The following is a 16,234-nucleotide window of genomic DNA, read 5'->3' on the forward strand; positions in this document are numbered from 1 at the left end:
GCCTCTGTAAGTTGTAATGAGATATTATTTTTCCTTGCTAGCTTTATGTTCTTATAATATGTTGCCTGGGCCTTTAGAAAAAGTTCCCTATCCTTTTCGTTTCTAGACCTCCTCCATGTTTTTTCTAACCGCCTACATTTTTGTTTTTCTTTCCTAAGATCTTGGGTATACCATTTTTCCTGTTTAGTGGGAGGGTACTGCTTGTGAAGTTTTAATGGGGCCAAGGTGTCAATTGCTATTTTAAGAGAGTTATTAAATTTATCCAGTGCCAACTTCGCTGAGTCTGCTTCTGTAAATATTGGTTCTAGCCAACATTCCTGCAGCTTTTCAGCAGATATTCTGTGCCATTGGCGACGAGAAATTGGCGGGGGTGGTGGTCTATGCAGTCGTTTAGTAGGACCGGGCAGATAGAACTCAATCAAAAAGTGGTCAGTCCAAAAAATTTCTTTAGCAGGTAGGCATCTGATTTTAGTACAGGTGGAAAATATTGAGTCCAGGGTATGACCACCCGTGTGTGTAGCACCGCTATTTATTATTTCCAGTCCAAGATTGGATAAGTCAGCTATTAGTTGGGTTGTTTCAGGGAGAGAGGAATTGTCTATGTGAATATTAAAATCCCCCAATAGGAGGAAGTCCTCCTTTGCCCTAATATGCGGGGCCAGTAGTTCTTGCAGGGACAGAGCAAAATCTGGGTTGACCATGCAGAGCAATACATTATATTAAGATGTACTGACAGTCTCTTATGAACAAGAGAGAAATAACGTGCTTAACATGAGTTTCGTGGTGCTTCACTGCCCGTGTTTCCTTGCTCGAAAGCAGTAGTCTGTTTCCAAGACTGCTGCTTGTACCGGTCCTTGGGGAAGAACATGTATTACCATAAAACCGCCACACTGTACATAAATCTGTGGTCAGGGAAACCCATAGATGACATGTTAAGCATATTAGATTACTTCTTTCCACGACAGAACACCAGCCTCTCCAAGGATCAGAGTTCAAATTGTGGGCAGGTCAGCGAAAGGAGGCTTTACTTACTGCTGAGTGCTGACGACAGTACTTAACCAGGATGCCAGTTTTGTTTTTAAAAGCCATTTTTATCATAATGCTCACGGCTGTTTTGTAGAAATATGTATTTTGTAATTGGTATTGGCTGCAGAGCAAAATGAATATATTCCCTTCACACACATACTACAAACGCTGTGCTAGCATTCAGAAGAGGAAGCATGCACTATGGAGAAAACATGCTGTGTCGCCTAGCAACAAAAGTCGACCATGTGCGCATTGTACAAAACACGTTCGAAAAACCTCTGCTACCGCTTCATTTAGTTTCAAGTTAAGCACGATGCGCTAGGGAAATTCCTCTTACGATAGGGTTTTAGTTAGTAAAGTAGCTAAGTGAAAGTACAGGAATGTTGATATAGGAAAGTTTGCGGAATCACATTTTACTATTTAAGTTATATGTGATATCAGCAAAAGTAATTACGCAGAAATTTTCCCTGTAGATTGTGAACACAGAACATATATATGAGTGGGCTAATTTGGTAGAACATGTGCATGTGCAATCACGTTCTCTTACTTTATTTAGTTGTATTTATTTTATATTTTCTGATTGTGGGCGCTACAGGCTACCCGTAGGCCACTTAAGAGCATCAAGAGAAGTGATGAGAACACGGAATGGACTGGGAAACATCACAATACAAAAAATAGTGTACATGCCTACAGTTTATAAAGCGCCTTTGCATTCGTCCGGTCACTTTCGAATTCTCGTTTCTAGACCTTGAAGGGCTTGGCTCACAAACGTGTTTTCAACAGCTCCTTCTGTAGTCTGCAGTTATCCTGTACTAGACTACGTTACGTTACAGTTTTCTCTTTCGGACTGTCCACCTATACCAGACCCAATCAGCTACAATCATGTGTACATACCAACCCCTCACACATGCAAAACACTAGGACGCCATCCATTCACAGCAGGTCCTGGACATGCACTCTAAATTACATCTGGGCGCCAGAAGGTGCAGTTTACTGTGTTGCCACCGCGCGCTGGTATGCAGACTCCCCCTGCATTCCAGCAGGCACGCATCACGATCCGGGCTGCATTAGCACTGTGGAGACAAGACCTTGTGGCACGCACAACGTTATCCTATGGGGAAATGCTGCGCGCGGCCAGGTCTTGTCTCACTTCGGTGTTCTCAGACTGCTGAGACGCCGACAATAGTTCTCTGGCGAGAACGCGCTTTTCAGCGCGTTATAGCTGAGACCTAAACAACGAAGGGACTTAATCAGGGCCGCGTGCTGGCACTTATGTTATTTAATGTATACATGGCAGACCTATCACAATTACTCAACACCAGTAATTCTCATGCACCTAGGATGGGGGGGGGGGCACAACTCTGTACAATCTTCTTTACGCTGACAATGTAATCTTGCTCAGCCACACAGCAGTTGGCTTGCAACATCTTCTCAACAGCCCTGCAGGATTACACTGAAGCAAATAAGCTGTCAATCAACTTAAAGAAAACTAGAACTGACAATTAACAACAAAAGGAAGGCAGTGAGAAGCTGGCAGGTGGGCTGTACACGAATAGACCCCTAAAACTCTAAATCGGCTTCTATGGCAAGATCTTCACCAGAGGGAGGATTTTCCTGCAAGAAGCTATCTTCAGGAGGCTCTAGCATGCACTGGACTCTTGGCTCTTTGGAACACACAGACCCACAATTCAGCTTTTAAGAAATTAGTTTGGAAATCCCTGAAAAAAATGGCACTGGTGGAGGATAAAACAGCCTTCTCAGAAAGATCGCCCGCCTGGATGACTGTGAACAATTACAAAGTCCTAGCTTACCAAAAATATTTTATTTTGGGCTACCTGAAATTACAGAAATTAAAATTCTTAAAAACTTCGCTTTGGCTTGATCCCGTGCACTCAGAATCTTTCACCCTGGAAGAGGGAGCCACCTCGAACATCTTTTAGTCTGTACAAAAATGGCCAGGGCGACATTATCCATTTCTTATGATCCTTCAAGGAGCTGATACAGGAAAGGAGACAGCTGCTAAGAGTCCCCCTAAATCAAAGGAGTATTCGCTCAAGGAGACAATTTGCAATTCCGTAAGAATCTGAAAACAAGGTTGTTCAACCAATAACTCGATTTTCATTAACTCACTATCTCTCCTAATTACTTGTTTCAGTTTCACTTTAGCGCCGGGAAACCTTAGGGTAGCTGTTGCGCTCTACAAAAATAAATATAATAATAATAATAATAATAATAATAATAATAATACAATACAATACCACCACCAATCCAATACCACCACCAATCCCATACCACCACCAATCCTATACCACCACCAATCCAATACCACCACCAATCCAATACCACCATCAATACCACTACCAACACCACCAATACCGCCACCACCAATTCCACTGCCATCAATACCACCACCAATACCACCACCACCACCAATAGAACCAGCACCAATAGCACAAGCACCAATAGCACAAGCACCACTAATAGCACCAGTACCACCAATAGCACCAGTACCACCAATAGCACCAGTACCACCAATAGCACCAGTACCACCAATAGCACCAGTACTACCTTAGCACAAATACCACCACCAATACCATCACCACAATCAATACCATCACCACAATCAATACCAACACCAACACCAATAGCACTGCCACCAATAGCACTGCCAATACCACCACCTCCACCAATACCACGGCCACCATCAATATTACCACCACCATTAACACAACCATCAATGCCATCACCATCAATACCACCACCAACAGCATCACCACCAATCCAATACCACCACAATCCAATACCACCACCAACCCAATACCACCACCAACCCAATATACCACCACCAATCCAATACCACCACCACCAATACCACTACCACCCCCACCAATACCGCCACCACCAATTCCACTGCCATCAATACCACCAAAAATACCACCACCAAAAATACCACCACCACCAATACCACCAGCACCACCACCAATAGCACCAGCACCACCAATAGCACCAGTACCACCAATATCACCAGAACCACCAATAGCACCAGTACCACCAATAGCACAAATACCATCACCAATACCATCACCACAATCAATACCAACCCATCCACCAATAGCACCGCCACCAATAGCACTGCCAATACCACCACCGATACCACCACCAAAAACACCACCACCGCCACGAATACTGCCACCACCGATACTAATATTACCACCACAAATAGCACTACCACCTGTACCACCACCCACCAATCCAATACCACCACTAATACGCCACCACAACCACCAATACCAGCCCCTCCACCACCAATACAACTGCCACTTATACCACCACAACCAATCAAATACCACCACAACCAATACCAATGTGGGAGAGGTGTGGCGCCAGGGCGACTGACGCTGGAATCTGGGGATCACGGTTCGATCCCCGGTGCTGGTGGCAGATTAGCCCAGCACCATGTGACTCTGGGCAATAGCTTGCTTAATCTTCCCGACGGCCCCCAGCGCCTAGAGACCCTTACAGGTGATTGTTTGCGCTTTACAAATGTGGAATATATATATATATATATATCATGTGACCAAGGCCTCTTAGCAGGCCGAAACCTTATGCTGATGAGGTGTGCCAAATAAAAAACTCACCTGCACCCTGGGTCTTCTGTTCCGTCTTCCTGATTGGAGGGCGTGCTGTCGGTTGGAACTAGCAGATATATATATATACCAATACCAATGCCACCACCAATACCATCACCTCAGCGCCTCTCGCTCACTAGTAATAGCAAGGGCACTGTATGAGGCTGGAGCTGCAGCCGAGACCTACCCTCCCCACCATGCCTGCCATAAAGCACAGCCCTCCCTGCACCAGGAGGTGAAGCCAGGGCTCTACTTCAGCTGTAGTGTTCTTTATTAGGCCAAAGATAGCAATGACATTACGCAATGCCACACTGCAAACTCAATTCACGCAGAGGGCAGGAAATAGCACCCCCTCCTGCTCTTCCTCCTAAGCCGCAACAGTGTAATCACAGAGTGAAAGGTGTTGGAATGCTTTGTTAGGGTTTATAGCTCAGATCATATGTAACTCACTTCACACTTAGTGTCTGTGTAATTTACAACACTTACACATCTGCTTCACTTCACTATTTAGCACTACTTTGAAGATGTCGCAGGCCAGTCTCTTATTCTGATATTTACAATCTAACAAGCGACGAGAAGGCCCTTTGTTGCAATGCAATATGTCTCACCTTTGCGAGAGTTTAAGCTATTAGTATTGTAAATGACAATGCCTTTTATTTATGTTTTAAAACCCAAAACATAAATAACAGGCATTGTCATTTACAATGCCAATAGCTCAAACTTGCGTGAATGCGAGACCTATTGCATTGCAAATGCTTGTTGTCCTATATTTCCAGCACCATGAAACCTAGGTATACTTGCGCTTATCAAATACTAAATAAAAATAGACAATAAGCGCTAGAGGTCTTTTGGGAAGGAGGAGGTTCATGGTGAATGTGAAGAGGATCGTCAGTAAATTACCTTCAGAAGAATGTGGGGGTATGATAGAAAAGTCTGGCTCTTGTCCCCCCTCGGCCTCCACCCCCCAAAAAAACCAAAACAGCACCAGTAGCAAAGCATAAGAACACTTGTGGTAATTGAGTTGTGGTGCAAGGGTAGTGCTAAATGTTTCTAGAGAAGGGGTAGTACTAATAGCTAACGTAGTGTTTAAGACTATAGAGTACATTCTAACAAGATATCTTATTTTGGTAAAGTAGGTAAAACTCGGCTAAATTCTCAATCGAGAGAAAGAAAAGCTCATTTAAATTCACTTTTCTTTGTTGTTGGAACATGAAAGTCAGGTGGTTTCTGTGGCACTAATATTCTGTTTCATAAATGTACAATGGATCTAGTGTTCGAGATAATAACACCAAAGGGAAAATATGTTGGAAGTCTTAGGTGTAACTCAACGTGCAACAAGAGTTGCCATATAAAGTGACATAGGAAACTAAGTGTTTTGTGGTTGCCAAACTACAAAAAAGGTGATAAGTTATACATTTGTAACTAGGTCTGATAAAAGGAGTTCAATGGGTAAAATAACTTGATAAATTATTAAGGATGTAGAAAGTGTTTCAGCAGAGAATAATACACTTCTGGTTGTTCCTGGGAGGACACACAGGCAAAAAGGAATTTGCAATAGTTGGGGGTTTAGCTGCTTTCCTTCAGAGATAGGAAAGTGTGGCTCAAGGGGCAACTAACTTTAGCAACTCAGAAAGTATAGGTCAGCATCTTCTCTGGAATCATGTAACATGTACACTCTTCAATGTTGCTATGGGCAAAGCAGACGATTTGCCTAAACGTTAGCATCACCCTACCAGTTATTTAAAAGAGTGAGCAGTCTGGTAACTCACATGCACAAACAAAATTGCAGGACATCTTAATCTGTTTTCTTTTATCAGGTTTTATTTTTTAAATACATACACAAGACTTTGGAAGATAATACTCCGGGTATATCGCTTGCATGCATTAGGACAGGGCTTCTCCATAGGTGTAGGTGTGCATGTCCCAGTCTTTCCACCTATAAAGATGCTTTCAGAATCCAGTTCATTCGAGGACTCTTGCAGGCTTGAAGAGTTTAGGCATTCACTGGTGGAAGCGGAGTACCAACATGGATACTGAAGCCCCTCAACGGTAGATGTTAAACGCAAGGTGTTCAAGGGCTCAATGACATTCTGGAAGTGGGCATGTACAAGATCTGTGCCTACCTGCTCACTGTGTTAGGCTCATGCGATGGCCTGCTCTTGGTCTCACAAGCGCCACTGTACTATGCTCCTGTTGCTTACTCTTACTGGGGTGACAGCCCTTTTAAGTTTATCTCCTCTTTTCTATTTCTCGCTCTGACTGGTTTTGTCTAGATTTCACTTACAAAAAAACAAGATTCCGTTATGTGCCGTGTTAATGACCCCAAGTAGTATACACTGAACCAAGTCACTCAATTAAATAATGAGTATCCAGCAATTATATTTAATTAAAATACATTTATTTCATACAGTACAAAAAAAGATTTTTAATTTCATTATTTAAAATTTGTTAAAAACTATCATGTCAATTAATCTAACCAACAATACGTATTAATCAAAACTTTTCTTAAAACTTTACAGTTTTCTAGTTTCAATTCTGTAAACATGAACACAATTGTATCAAAGAACATTGTGTCGGCACAGCGTTTCGTGGATTTTTTTGTTTTCTTGCCACCTTCTTCAGGACTTATTCAAATTTCACAACTTTTTCCTAGAATTCATAAAATTCAGAAAATACATCAAGACTCGTTTTAACAGAGAAATTCCGAACGTGCAAACATATTTAAATTAAGCAGCACCTCTTCAAGGATATGTTTTCTTCAATTTTTATCCTTTATGATATCTTGAGAAAAATTGATTTTTCTGACTAAGTAGGACCCCTTTGGATGCAATCTCCAGTGAATAAAAGGGTGTTCACCCTCAGTTTTATCTGTTAACTCTCCTATTCCAATTTCAGTGATGTTTTAGTTAGTCATATATGATGCTTTCTATTCCACTTTTGTACTTCAGAGCCAATCTTTTTCCAATTGATCAGACCCAAGGATACTCCTTTTACCTTTGTCGTCAGCGATTCGACATGACGGCCCTCTGGTTCCTGTTTTTAACAAATTTTAAATAATGAAATTAAAAAGATTTTTTTTGTACTGTATGAAATAAATGTATTTTAATTAAATAGAATTGCTAGATACTCATTATATGATTGAGTGGCTTGGTTCAGTGTATACTACTTGAGGTCATTAACACGGCTTATAAGGGAATCTTGTTTTTTGTAAGTGATAACTACCCGGTCCCTTCTGGTCTAACTGGGGTAAAACTCTATTTTTGTGGTTTGTCTAGATTTCAACCTTGGAGACACCTCAATTTTACTACTTTCAGCGTCTGTAAGAGCCACTTCAAGATGAAACCCAGTAGACAGATGACGGTATTGTGAAATAGTGCATCTGTGGCACTAACAGAACTTCATTCAGTTTCTCCTAGCACCTCAGGGCATTGTGAAAAAGAAAATGTATTAAAAAAAACACAGACTAAACTAAGTCCTGTGAAAGAGGACCTTTGAGAAATAAATGGCGTAAAATTGATACCCCTCAACGTGAGGTTCATCAAAATAACATTCCATCTAGTTAACTATGAATATTACCTACCACATATCATCTATTGTTATCTACAAAGAACGTATTAACTTCAGAGAATAATAACTTACTTATGGTACCTTGTTATCTATCTATGTTTAGGGTAAACAGTAAAGCTAGAGACATTCAACATGGTCTCCGGCCTTTCTCCTGCTGATGTTTACCTTCTTTGCTCCAAGTGTGATTGGTCACCTCTGAGCTAAGTGACACTTTGAGGTAGGTTATTCTGCTTCAGTTGTCTGCATACTAACCATATCACCATACCTCCAATACCCTTCCTGGGAATTCCAACCTGAAGTAATACACGCCCCACCAGATTACACCAGTCACAGCTACCAATGAGGACCCCACAAGTAACAGAAGCCTACGCACTGAGAAGCCAAAACCAAACGATAAACATTTTTGTTTGTGCAAAATCGGCTAGGCACGCATCAGCTCATGCTAACTGAATGCCCTGATGAAGGTGATGAAGCGAGAGCAAATCTTGGCTTACACAGTAGTAAGGCTTTGAGGGCATCCAATTGTGTAGCCTCCCTGCCTGCATTCATAATTTTTCTGAAGCTCACGTGAAAGGCATTTTAAAAAAATGTATATACACTCTTGTTCTCATTATGCACTGTGACCCACTTGGATAAGTCTATGTCTTTCTGCTCAATCAGACACACTTGGGTGTTTTTCTGACCACATCACATCAGCTGTGTAGTGAGCAATGCAAGGCGTCACCAACCTAACCTCAAAAACAAAGATTCAGCCTCGTGTATCTGGCAGACGCGGCCATTCCCCGGTTCTAAACATTCAGTGGTAAGAATCTATCATGGTGCTGGTGTACCTGTATCCTTCTCCCCTCCTTCCAAGGCGAACTGAACGTGGAACATCCATTTAGAGCTGCGAGGCATCGAAAGGCCTCATTCAACTGTCTCTCTCCAACTATCTAGGGTGGTACAGTGTCTTTCACCATTCCCCTATTGAACCTGGCACACTGCCCTCCTGAAGGTAGGGTGGTGCTCACTGTAGCATGCCTCGTTACCGCAGGACCATCAGCTCTCACACATCTACCCAAGCAGCCGGCTGTATTCAGCAAGTGCAGAAGATTTCTTCACACCGTCCCAGATCCGGGCCGCATAATGGAACCTACCAAAAATCGATAAAGAGAAATAAAATAAAGAAAGGTAAGGCTCAGTGGTAAGATAGATAAATTAGAGGCATCAAAATTATACAAACACAAATGAAAGGGAGCCCTGAGAAAAAAAATAATGTAGGGAAAATGGACGAAAATGAAGGCAGATCAAAGTAACAGGACGCAACAAAAAATGCAAAACAAAGCAACATGAGATGAGGCTTTACAGCAAAATCGTAGGAATCAACTCAAACAAAAAAGATAATATAACATACAAAAATAGAAGAAATGTGAGGCATAACAAAATCGCAAAATGTTACAACTTCTGCACTTGCAGCTCAGTTAACTCATCGCCATTGACATGTTATAGAAATACTGCCACCAATTTGCTAGAACAGGCAGGGAACTACATACAGATCACCGCACAGGGGTTCTCTAGCTAGCCCTGGGGTTCTATACATCTCAGCCATGCCTCACTTAAAAGTCCCTTACCCTCCGGTGTTCAGTAGGAAGGCTTCTCAAGTAAACCAGAGAGCGAGGACAGGAGGAGGCACAGGTGTGAAAAGCAGGGCCTCTATCCAGAAGTACAGGCTTTACCAATCGACTTAGATATGACTACAGACTTTACTAATGAAGTTGTTCAATATCAGTTTTTATTTGCTGTAGTCTTTAGAGTTCCTATAGATTTTTATCTTAACATTACGATTCTGTTCTGTTGTTCTGGTATCAGTTCTGCAATGCATTTCTCTGCAAATCTTTTTCAAAAGGCTTACTGAATTAATTATATTTAATAAAAGACTTCACTGAAAAATCCAAAGTAATCCCTCATAATCTCCCTTGTTCCTCCACAGACAGTGAACTATATCTGTAGCCCCACGTCCCCTTCACCACTTTCCTGTAAGTGGAGTAAGTCTGCATACTTATGTTGCATGCGCCGGTGCCACCCAACAACCTCGTTACACTCGATTCGGGAACAAACCCAGCACATACATGCATCATATCCACAAATATAGATAATGTATAGCCGTAGGTTTCAGTATCATTGTTGCTGGGAGCTATGAAGCTCCTTATGGCCCTTGAAGCACTATATACATTCACTGAATGAAGGAACAACATATGCTGAACAGTATCACAACTCCTCGTCTGAGAGTTCAGAACTAGAAGTGCAGCCTAAAGAGAAGGCAGCACTCGTACTAGAAACTGCCCCAGCCCGAGACCCAGGCCCCTTTAACAAAAGCACAAGAAAACGTTTAACTTAAAACACAACTGATGAGAAATCGACTGTCACAAAGCTACCCTGAAACACCGCTTTTGGTTGGAGGACTGGCCAGGAATAGCATGAGATGGCAGTTTCAAACACAGCGTGAGAGTCCAAAACATCTGTGCCCAAAATGAGATTACAATATGGGCACACGCCAAGTGTGTTTGCTCCCACAGTCTGCAGCAGGTGATACCTGCCATGGAGCGCTATCTGCACTTAGTGTGCAGCCCCATCCCATCAGGATATAAATGCTGCCTTTGTGCACGTCAGAACTCCTGCAATCCAAGCCTCCAGATAAATTACAAGCCACACAAAACGTATGGGCTACAAGTTATGAGGTGGCACAGATCCAATGTGTGGTGTCTGAGTGGGGTATTTCTAAGACCCCTCCTATACATGACTGAGGCCTCCCTCGTGTCAAACCAACACCCTTGTAGGAGTATACAGAAGTGGTCAAAGCGAGACATCCATTTTGGCCACATATTTCAGCAGTGTCCACTGGGTGTACATACCCAATAGAAATGCAGGGGTTGTGTTACCTACACAGCAATTTAAAACACAAATCACAGTACACAATAGGCGCCTTGAAGCCCTAAACACTCACCAGTTCTTCTCGGTGAGGATGGTGTGAGACAGCTGCGGCCGCGACATTGACATTATCTGGCTCCTCAGTTTGTTGATGAGTGACTGGAAACTGGGGTGTCCCTTGTACCCTGGCAGCATGGAGAACAGGGGGACACCTGTGCCTGAAACACAAAGGCAATGAGGGAGAAGAAGCTCAGGCATTAAGGGGCACCAACTTGATTCTTTATGACTCAGAGGTGAGCCAGTAGTCAGTCTACTATCCAACAGAGAAGGTTTTCGAGTTCAAGGGAAGAAGTACATAAACTGTTCAACTAATTCTAAGAAAGTGTGGAGGTACCAAGCAGTGAAAAATACAGGCCACATATCGAAAAGAACAAGTCATCAATAGATTAGCCTCAGGATAAGACGAGGAACAAAAAAAAAATCTAGACCCTTTTTGATGCAGCCTTCCTGCTGCCTTCGGTCTCTGCTGAAGACAGGTACTAATAAATAATGTGGCAGGTGCGGTTGGTCGTGGAGTGCTTGCATCAAGACAAACTGAGCCCGGGGGGCTGTGAAAGAGCAAATCACAAGTTAAAAAGAGAGTTACTCAATTAAAACCATTCTTCCGAAAGCCAAACCTCGGAAACACTTTCTTTTTTTAACATTTCCAATCACAAAATGAACGCATGGGCCACACTTAAATGGAACCTTAAAACTTTGTCCAAAAAAAATTCGAGCTCCCCTAAGTGGTGTGTACCCATACTGTGTTTCACTTAATCTACACTGCAGGACCGAAAATAGTAGACTTGAGGTAAATCTCACTCATTGCTGGTCTTCAGGATTAAGCCCTGAAAGCTAGGATCATGCTGGAATCCTAATAACCTACCTGTGGAGGGTCTTGTTTCCTGAAACGGTTGCTACATCTGGGGAGATTCTTGGCTTGAGCCTCTAAGAAAATATCTATTTTATCTTTATTTCAGGTATTTATACAGTGCAGACCCAGCTGTAGAGGCAGGAAAGCATTCTACATTTAAAAAACAGTACAATGGTATTTAAGAAGAGGAAAACAAGGAATCAATCAGAGCAACAGAAGCACTTATGATCTGTAATAAGAGGGGGTGATCTGCAGTAAGTGAACAGATGGGAGAAAGGGGAGCAGCAGAATTATGAAGCGAGGGGGCGGGAGGAAGGGATGCGAAGGTTGTCCGGTGGATAGGAGTTTTAAGAGGTGAGTGTTAGAACTGGGGGTCTCAGTTGGCAGAGGTAGGTACCACTGTCCAAATAGGGACCCATGCTTCTAGTCAGGGTAAGAAGGATACACTCTTTAGATAACCCCTGCTCACCCCCTTGGTAGCTTGGCACGAGCAGACAGGCTTATCAAAGTCAATGTGTAAAGTATTTGCACCAACACTCACAGTAACATAGCAAAAACACCACAAATGGACTTCACAACAGTTTACAAAAAATAGTAGTATTTAATCTAAACTAAACAAGACCAAAACGACAAAAACATACACAGTTCAAGAAAATAGTTTCAAAAGAGTTCTTAAGGTTGCGTTAAAAAAATCCACAGTTGCATCACGTTTTAGCCAACAGTACCTTTAAATGCGACAAAAGTTCCAAGTGAAAGCTGCAGCGTTGAAAAGCAAGCGATGAGTCACTCCTGAGACCCTGGGGAGGCAATGCGACAACCCCGCTGGACGCAGCGGGCGTGTTGCGATGACTCTGGTCTGTATGGGGAGGGATGCGATACCTTGCATGGATTCTGGTGCGCAGGTTTTGGTGGAAGCGGCTCGCAAAGGTATGATGCGACGATCTTCGGGACGGCGACGATGTCGGGTGTGGCGGCGATGCGAGGCGCAGCTTTTATCTTCTCTTCTCACGGCCCCTCGATGCGATGGCTCAGCGACGACTCTTGCAGCGACGTGATGCGGTCCACAAGCAAGCGGTGCGACAATCTCACCCAGTGGCAACAGGCTCTGCGACGATACTCGCAGCGATGGTACTTTTCCCGCACCGGAGCGATGCTTTCCGCAAGCGAAGGATGCGTTGGTTCTTGCAGCGGCAACAGGCGCTGCGACGATCTCGATATTCGCGGTGGCGGGAATTTCCCCGCACTGACGGGGATGCGCTCCGCAAGCGAGCAATGCGTGAAACTTTGCAGAAAGTCTTTAGTATCTTGATTTCCAGCTTCCCAAGCACAGGTACAACTTCCAGAAGCACCACAACTGGCCCAAGCACCCTAGGAAGGACAGAACTCTCTCTGTAGTGTTCAGGGAAGCTGGGGCTGAAGTCCTTTTATTCCTGGGACTTCTTAACAGGGAGCCAGCTCAACTCAGGCCCTTGGAGATCTCTTCAAGCAAGGGGACACAGCACAAAGCAAAGTCCTCCCCCTCTCCTTGGCAGCAAAGCAACTCCAGGTCAGTCCACAAGCACACAGCAGGACAGCCTTCCTTCTTCAATCTTCCAGCTTTCTCCTTCGCAGAGGTTCCTTCTTGATTCCAGGATGATCTAATTTTCTGTAGTCTGGGGTCCTGTACTTATACCCCAAAAAGTCTTTGTTCCCTTTGTGCAGGAGGGCTCTGAGCCCGGTCCAAACTATTTCTGGAGCACTCTGTTTACATGACTCCTTCTTTCCTTTCACAGTGCAGAGCAGAAACATCAGACGCCCCACAGGAGGTGGAGCCATCATTGTGGAGGGAAAGCACAGCCCTGGAGCACTTTGTTGACATGATTTCTTCTCTCCTTTCACAGTGCAGAGACATCAGACGCACCACAGGGGGTGAAGCCAGCACTGTGGGGGGCAGGCACAGTCCTATTCAGGTCCCAGGTGCAACTTTTCCCTCCCATCTAGATGCAGATCTCTCTATTCACCACTGGGTGGACTCATTCTGTCTCCTAGAATCCCCCAGCCCTGTCACTCACAAACCAGACAGTCAATTCACAAACTGGCCAAGGCACACAGAAAGGTCAGGAAAGAGAACAGCCACTTTCTAAAAGTGCTGTTCTCAAACACAGGATTTAAAAACCACCTTTCCTAAAAGATGTGTTATTAAATTCTGAGTTCAGGGATACCAGACTTTTATGTCCTATCTTGCTCCCATGGGAAGATATGCTGGTAGCCACTGTAGCCAGCATTCCCCATGATTGCCTATGGGCAAGATAGCCTTACAATAGTGAAAAACGAAAATGGCTGTCATTCACTACCAGAGTATGTCACCTGCACTAGTACATGCTCTACCTTTCACATACACTGCACCCTGCCTAAGGGGGTACCTTGGGCCTTCCACAGGGGTGACCAATGTGCACAGAAAGGGAAGGGTTCGGCCTGGTCAGTGGGGACACTGACCAGGAAGACATGGCAGTTCACAGACTCCACACAGGCACTGCGGTGGCAGGCCTGAGACACCATTTTAGGGTTACTCATGTGGGTGGCACAATGAGTTCTGCAGGCCCACTAGTAGCATTTGTATCACCAGCCGTTGGTACACTCAGTGCACTTTACTAGGGACTTCTTGGGGATACAAATATGCCAATCATGGATAACCAATTACAATAACAATTTAAACAGAGAGCATATGCACTTTAACACTGGTCAGCAGTGGTAAAGTGCCCAGAGTCCTATTGCCAACAACCACAGGTCAGGAACAACAAGGGAGGAAGAAGCAAAAAGTTTGGGGATAACCCTGCAAAAAGGGCCATTTCCAACAGTGAGTGTTAAGGCTTTCCATGAAATAGAGGAGACTAAAGTTAAATCTGAATATTTCTGGGAATTGGTTCCATAATCTGGGAGTGAAACAAGTCAATTGCTGCGACTTTAGCGAGTTGTTAATCCTGGAGGTAGGGTGCACCTTATGTGTTATCCATGTTATATGTAGTTGTGTCTTTCTAATGATAACCAGTGGAGTTGTTTCAGGATAGTTTGGTTCCTTCTAATGACACCAGTGGAGTCGTTTTAGGACAGGGTGGATGTGACCAGATGTATTTGCAGTTGAAATCTTTTGTGCTACAAAGTGTGGGAAAGCTTTGAGAGACACAATTGTAGTTTTGGGTAGGCCAGCTACCAGAGCATCAATACTGTCGTGACGGAAAAGCACTTAGGCTTGGAGTGCTGACCTGAAGTCTTAGGGAAGGATCAGTTTAGTGCATTAGAGATAATTCGGTCTTGTTAGGGTTTTGTTTTAGAGAAAAGGCAGACATCCAGTCAATCAAGTTCTCTAGCAAGATGTTGAAGCTTGTTAAAATCAATTGTTTGGAGAATCTAAATTAAACTGAGCGTCATCAGCATTTGTGCAATGACTGTCTTTATCTCATGCAAGAACTAAATGACAATTAGCTGTTTGTACAAAGTACTTCTGCCCATCGTGGCAAAGAATTTATCCACCTCCCAAATGATTAAACAACTACAGTACACGTTAAGAAAACAAATAAACCAAAGGCTTCATGCCACAACGTTAATACAGTACTACAAAGTAAAGCGTATTCCACGCGGGTTGCGAATATCACTTAGACCGTTACTATTTAAGTTTAACAAACCGTTCATGTTAAGGTGGTACGCTATACTTAACAAGTGTTCCCTTGATTTAATATTGCTTATAGTGGAAGTACTTTCCAACATTCTAAAAGAACTAGACACTGAAACACAAGAGCTGAATACAGAATTATCCACTAGGTTAACCGAGGAAGAACTAGCCACCACCCTCAAAAACATCAATGACCAACTAGAAGAACACACAAGGGAGGTACATGAACGCAAGTTGCGCATGTTTAAGCGCGATACAATAGACTACAAGCTAGACAAAGTCTATTCCTGGGCAGATCAGTATGCACAGAGAAGAACCTATAAAAAACCACAGGCCTCTACGTCCGAAGAGAGTGTAGCGACCGAACAAGATACTCTACCCACTCGAGCACCACTTGTAGTCACCCCCAGCACGAGTAGTGAGGCAGGAGCACAGGGAGGTTCAGACATCACCCGAGGGAGGCTTTTATAGAGGGGGGCAAAACATCCAACCACCTCCCCACGGAACAATCTCAAACAAAGCAAAACGGACAAGGAGGGGAAA

The 16,234-nt window shown here is 43.5% G+C and overlaps 1 protein-coding gene across 2 annotated transcripts in view; it reads right to left on the reverse strand.

Annotated features, from left to right (window-relative positions):
* Nucleotides 1–6,454: 6,454 nt before the first annotated feature.
* SMG9 (SMG9 nonsense mediated mRNA decay factor) overlaps nucleotides 6,455–16,234 on the reverse strand; it is a 216,611-nt gene continuing 206,831 nt past the window's right edge. The window contains exons 12-13 of one of the 2 annotated variants that reach the window (XM_086929855.1): nucleotides 11,206–11,347; nucleotides 6,455–9,354 (exon numbers count right to left, since the gene is read on the reverse strand). In XM_086929855.1, the coding sequence (XP_086785981.1) occupies nucleotides 9,276–9,354; nucleotides 11,206–11,347 (221 nt within the window). In that variant the 3' untranslated portion in view covers nucleotides 6,455–9,275. The remainder of the gene's footprint in view (nucleotides 9,355–11,205; nucleotides 11,348–16,234) is intronic. The other variant, XM_086929854.1, reaches the window with a different exon arrangement.

Source organism: Lissotriton vulgaris, chromosome 7, assembly GCF_964263255.1.
Source record: "Lissotriton vulgaris chromosome 7, aLisVul1.2, whole genome shotgun sequence".
Lineage (NCBI taxonomy): Eukaryota > Metazoa > Chordata > Amphibia > Caudata > Salamandridae > Lissotriton > Lissotriton vulgaris.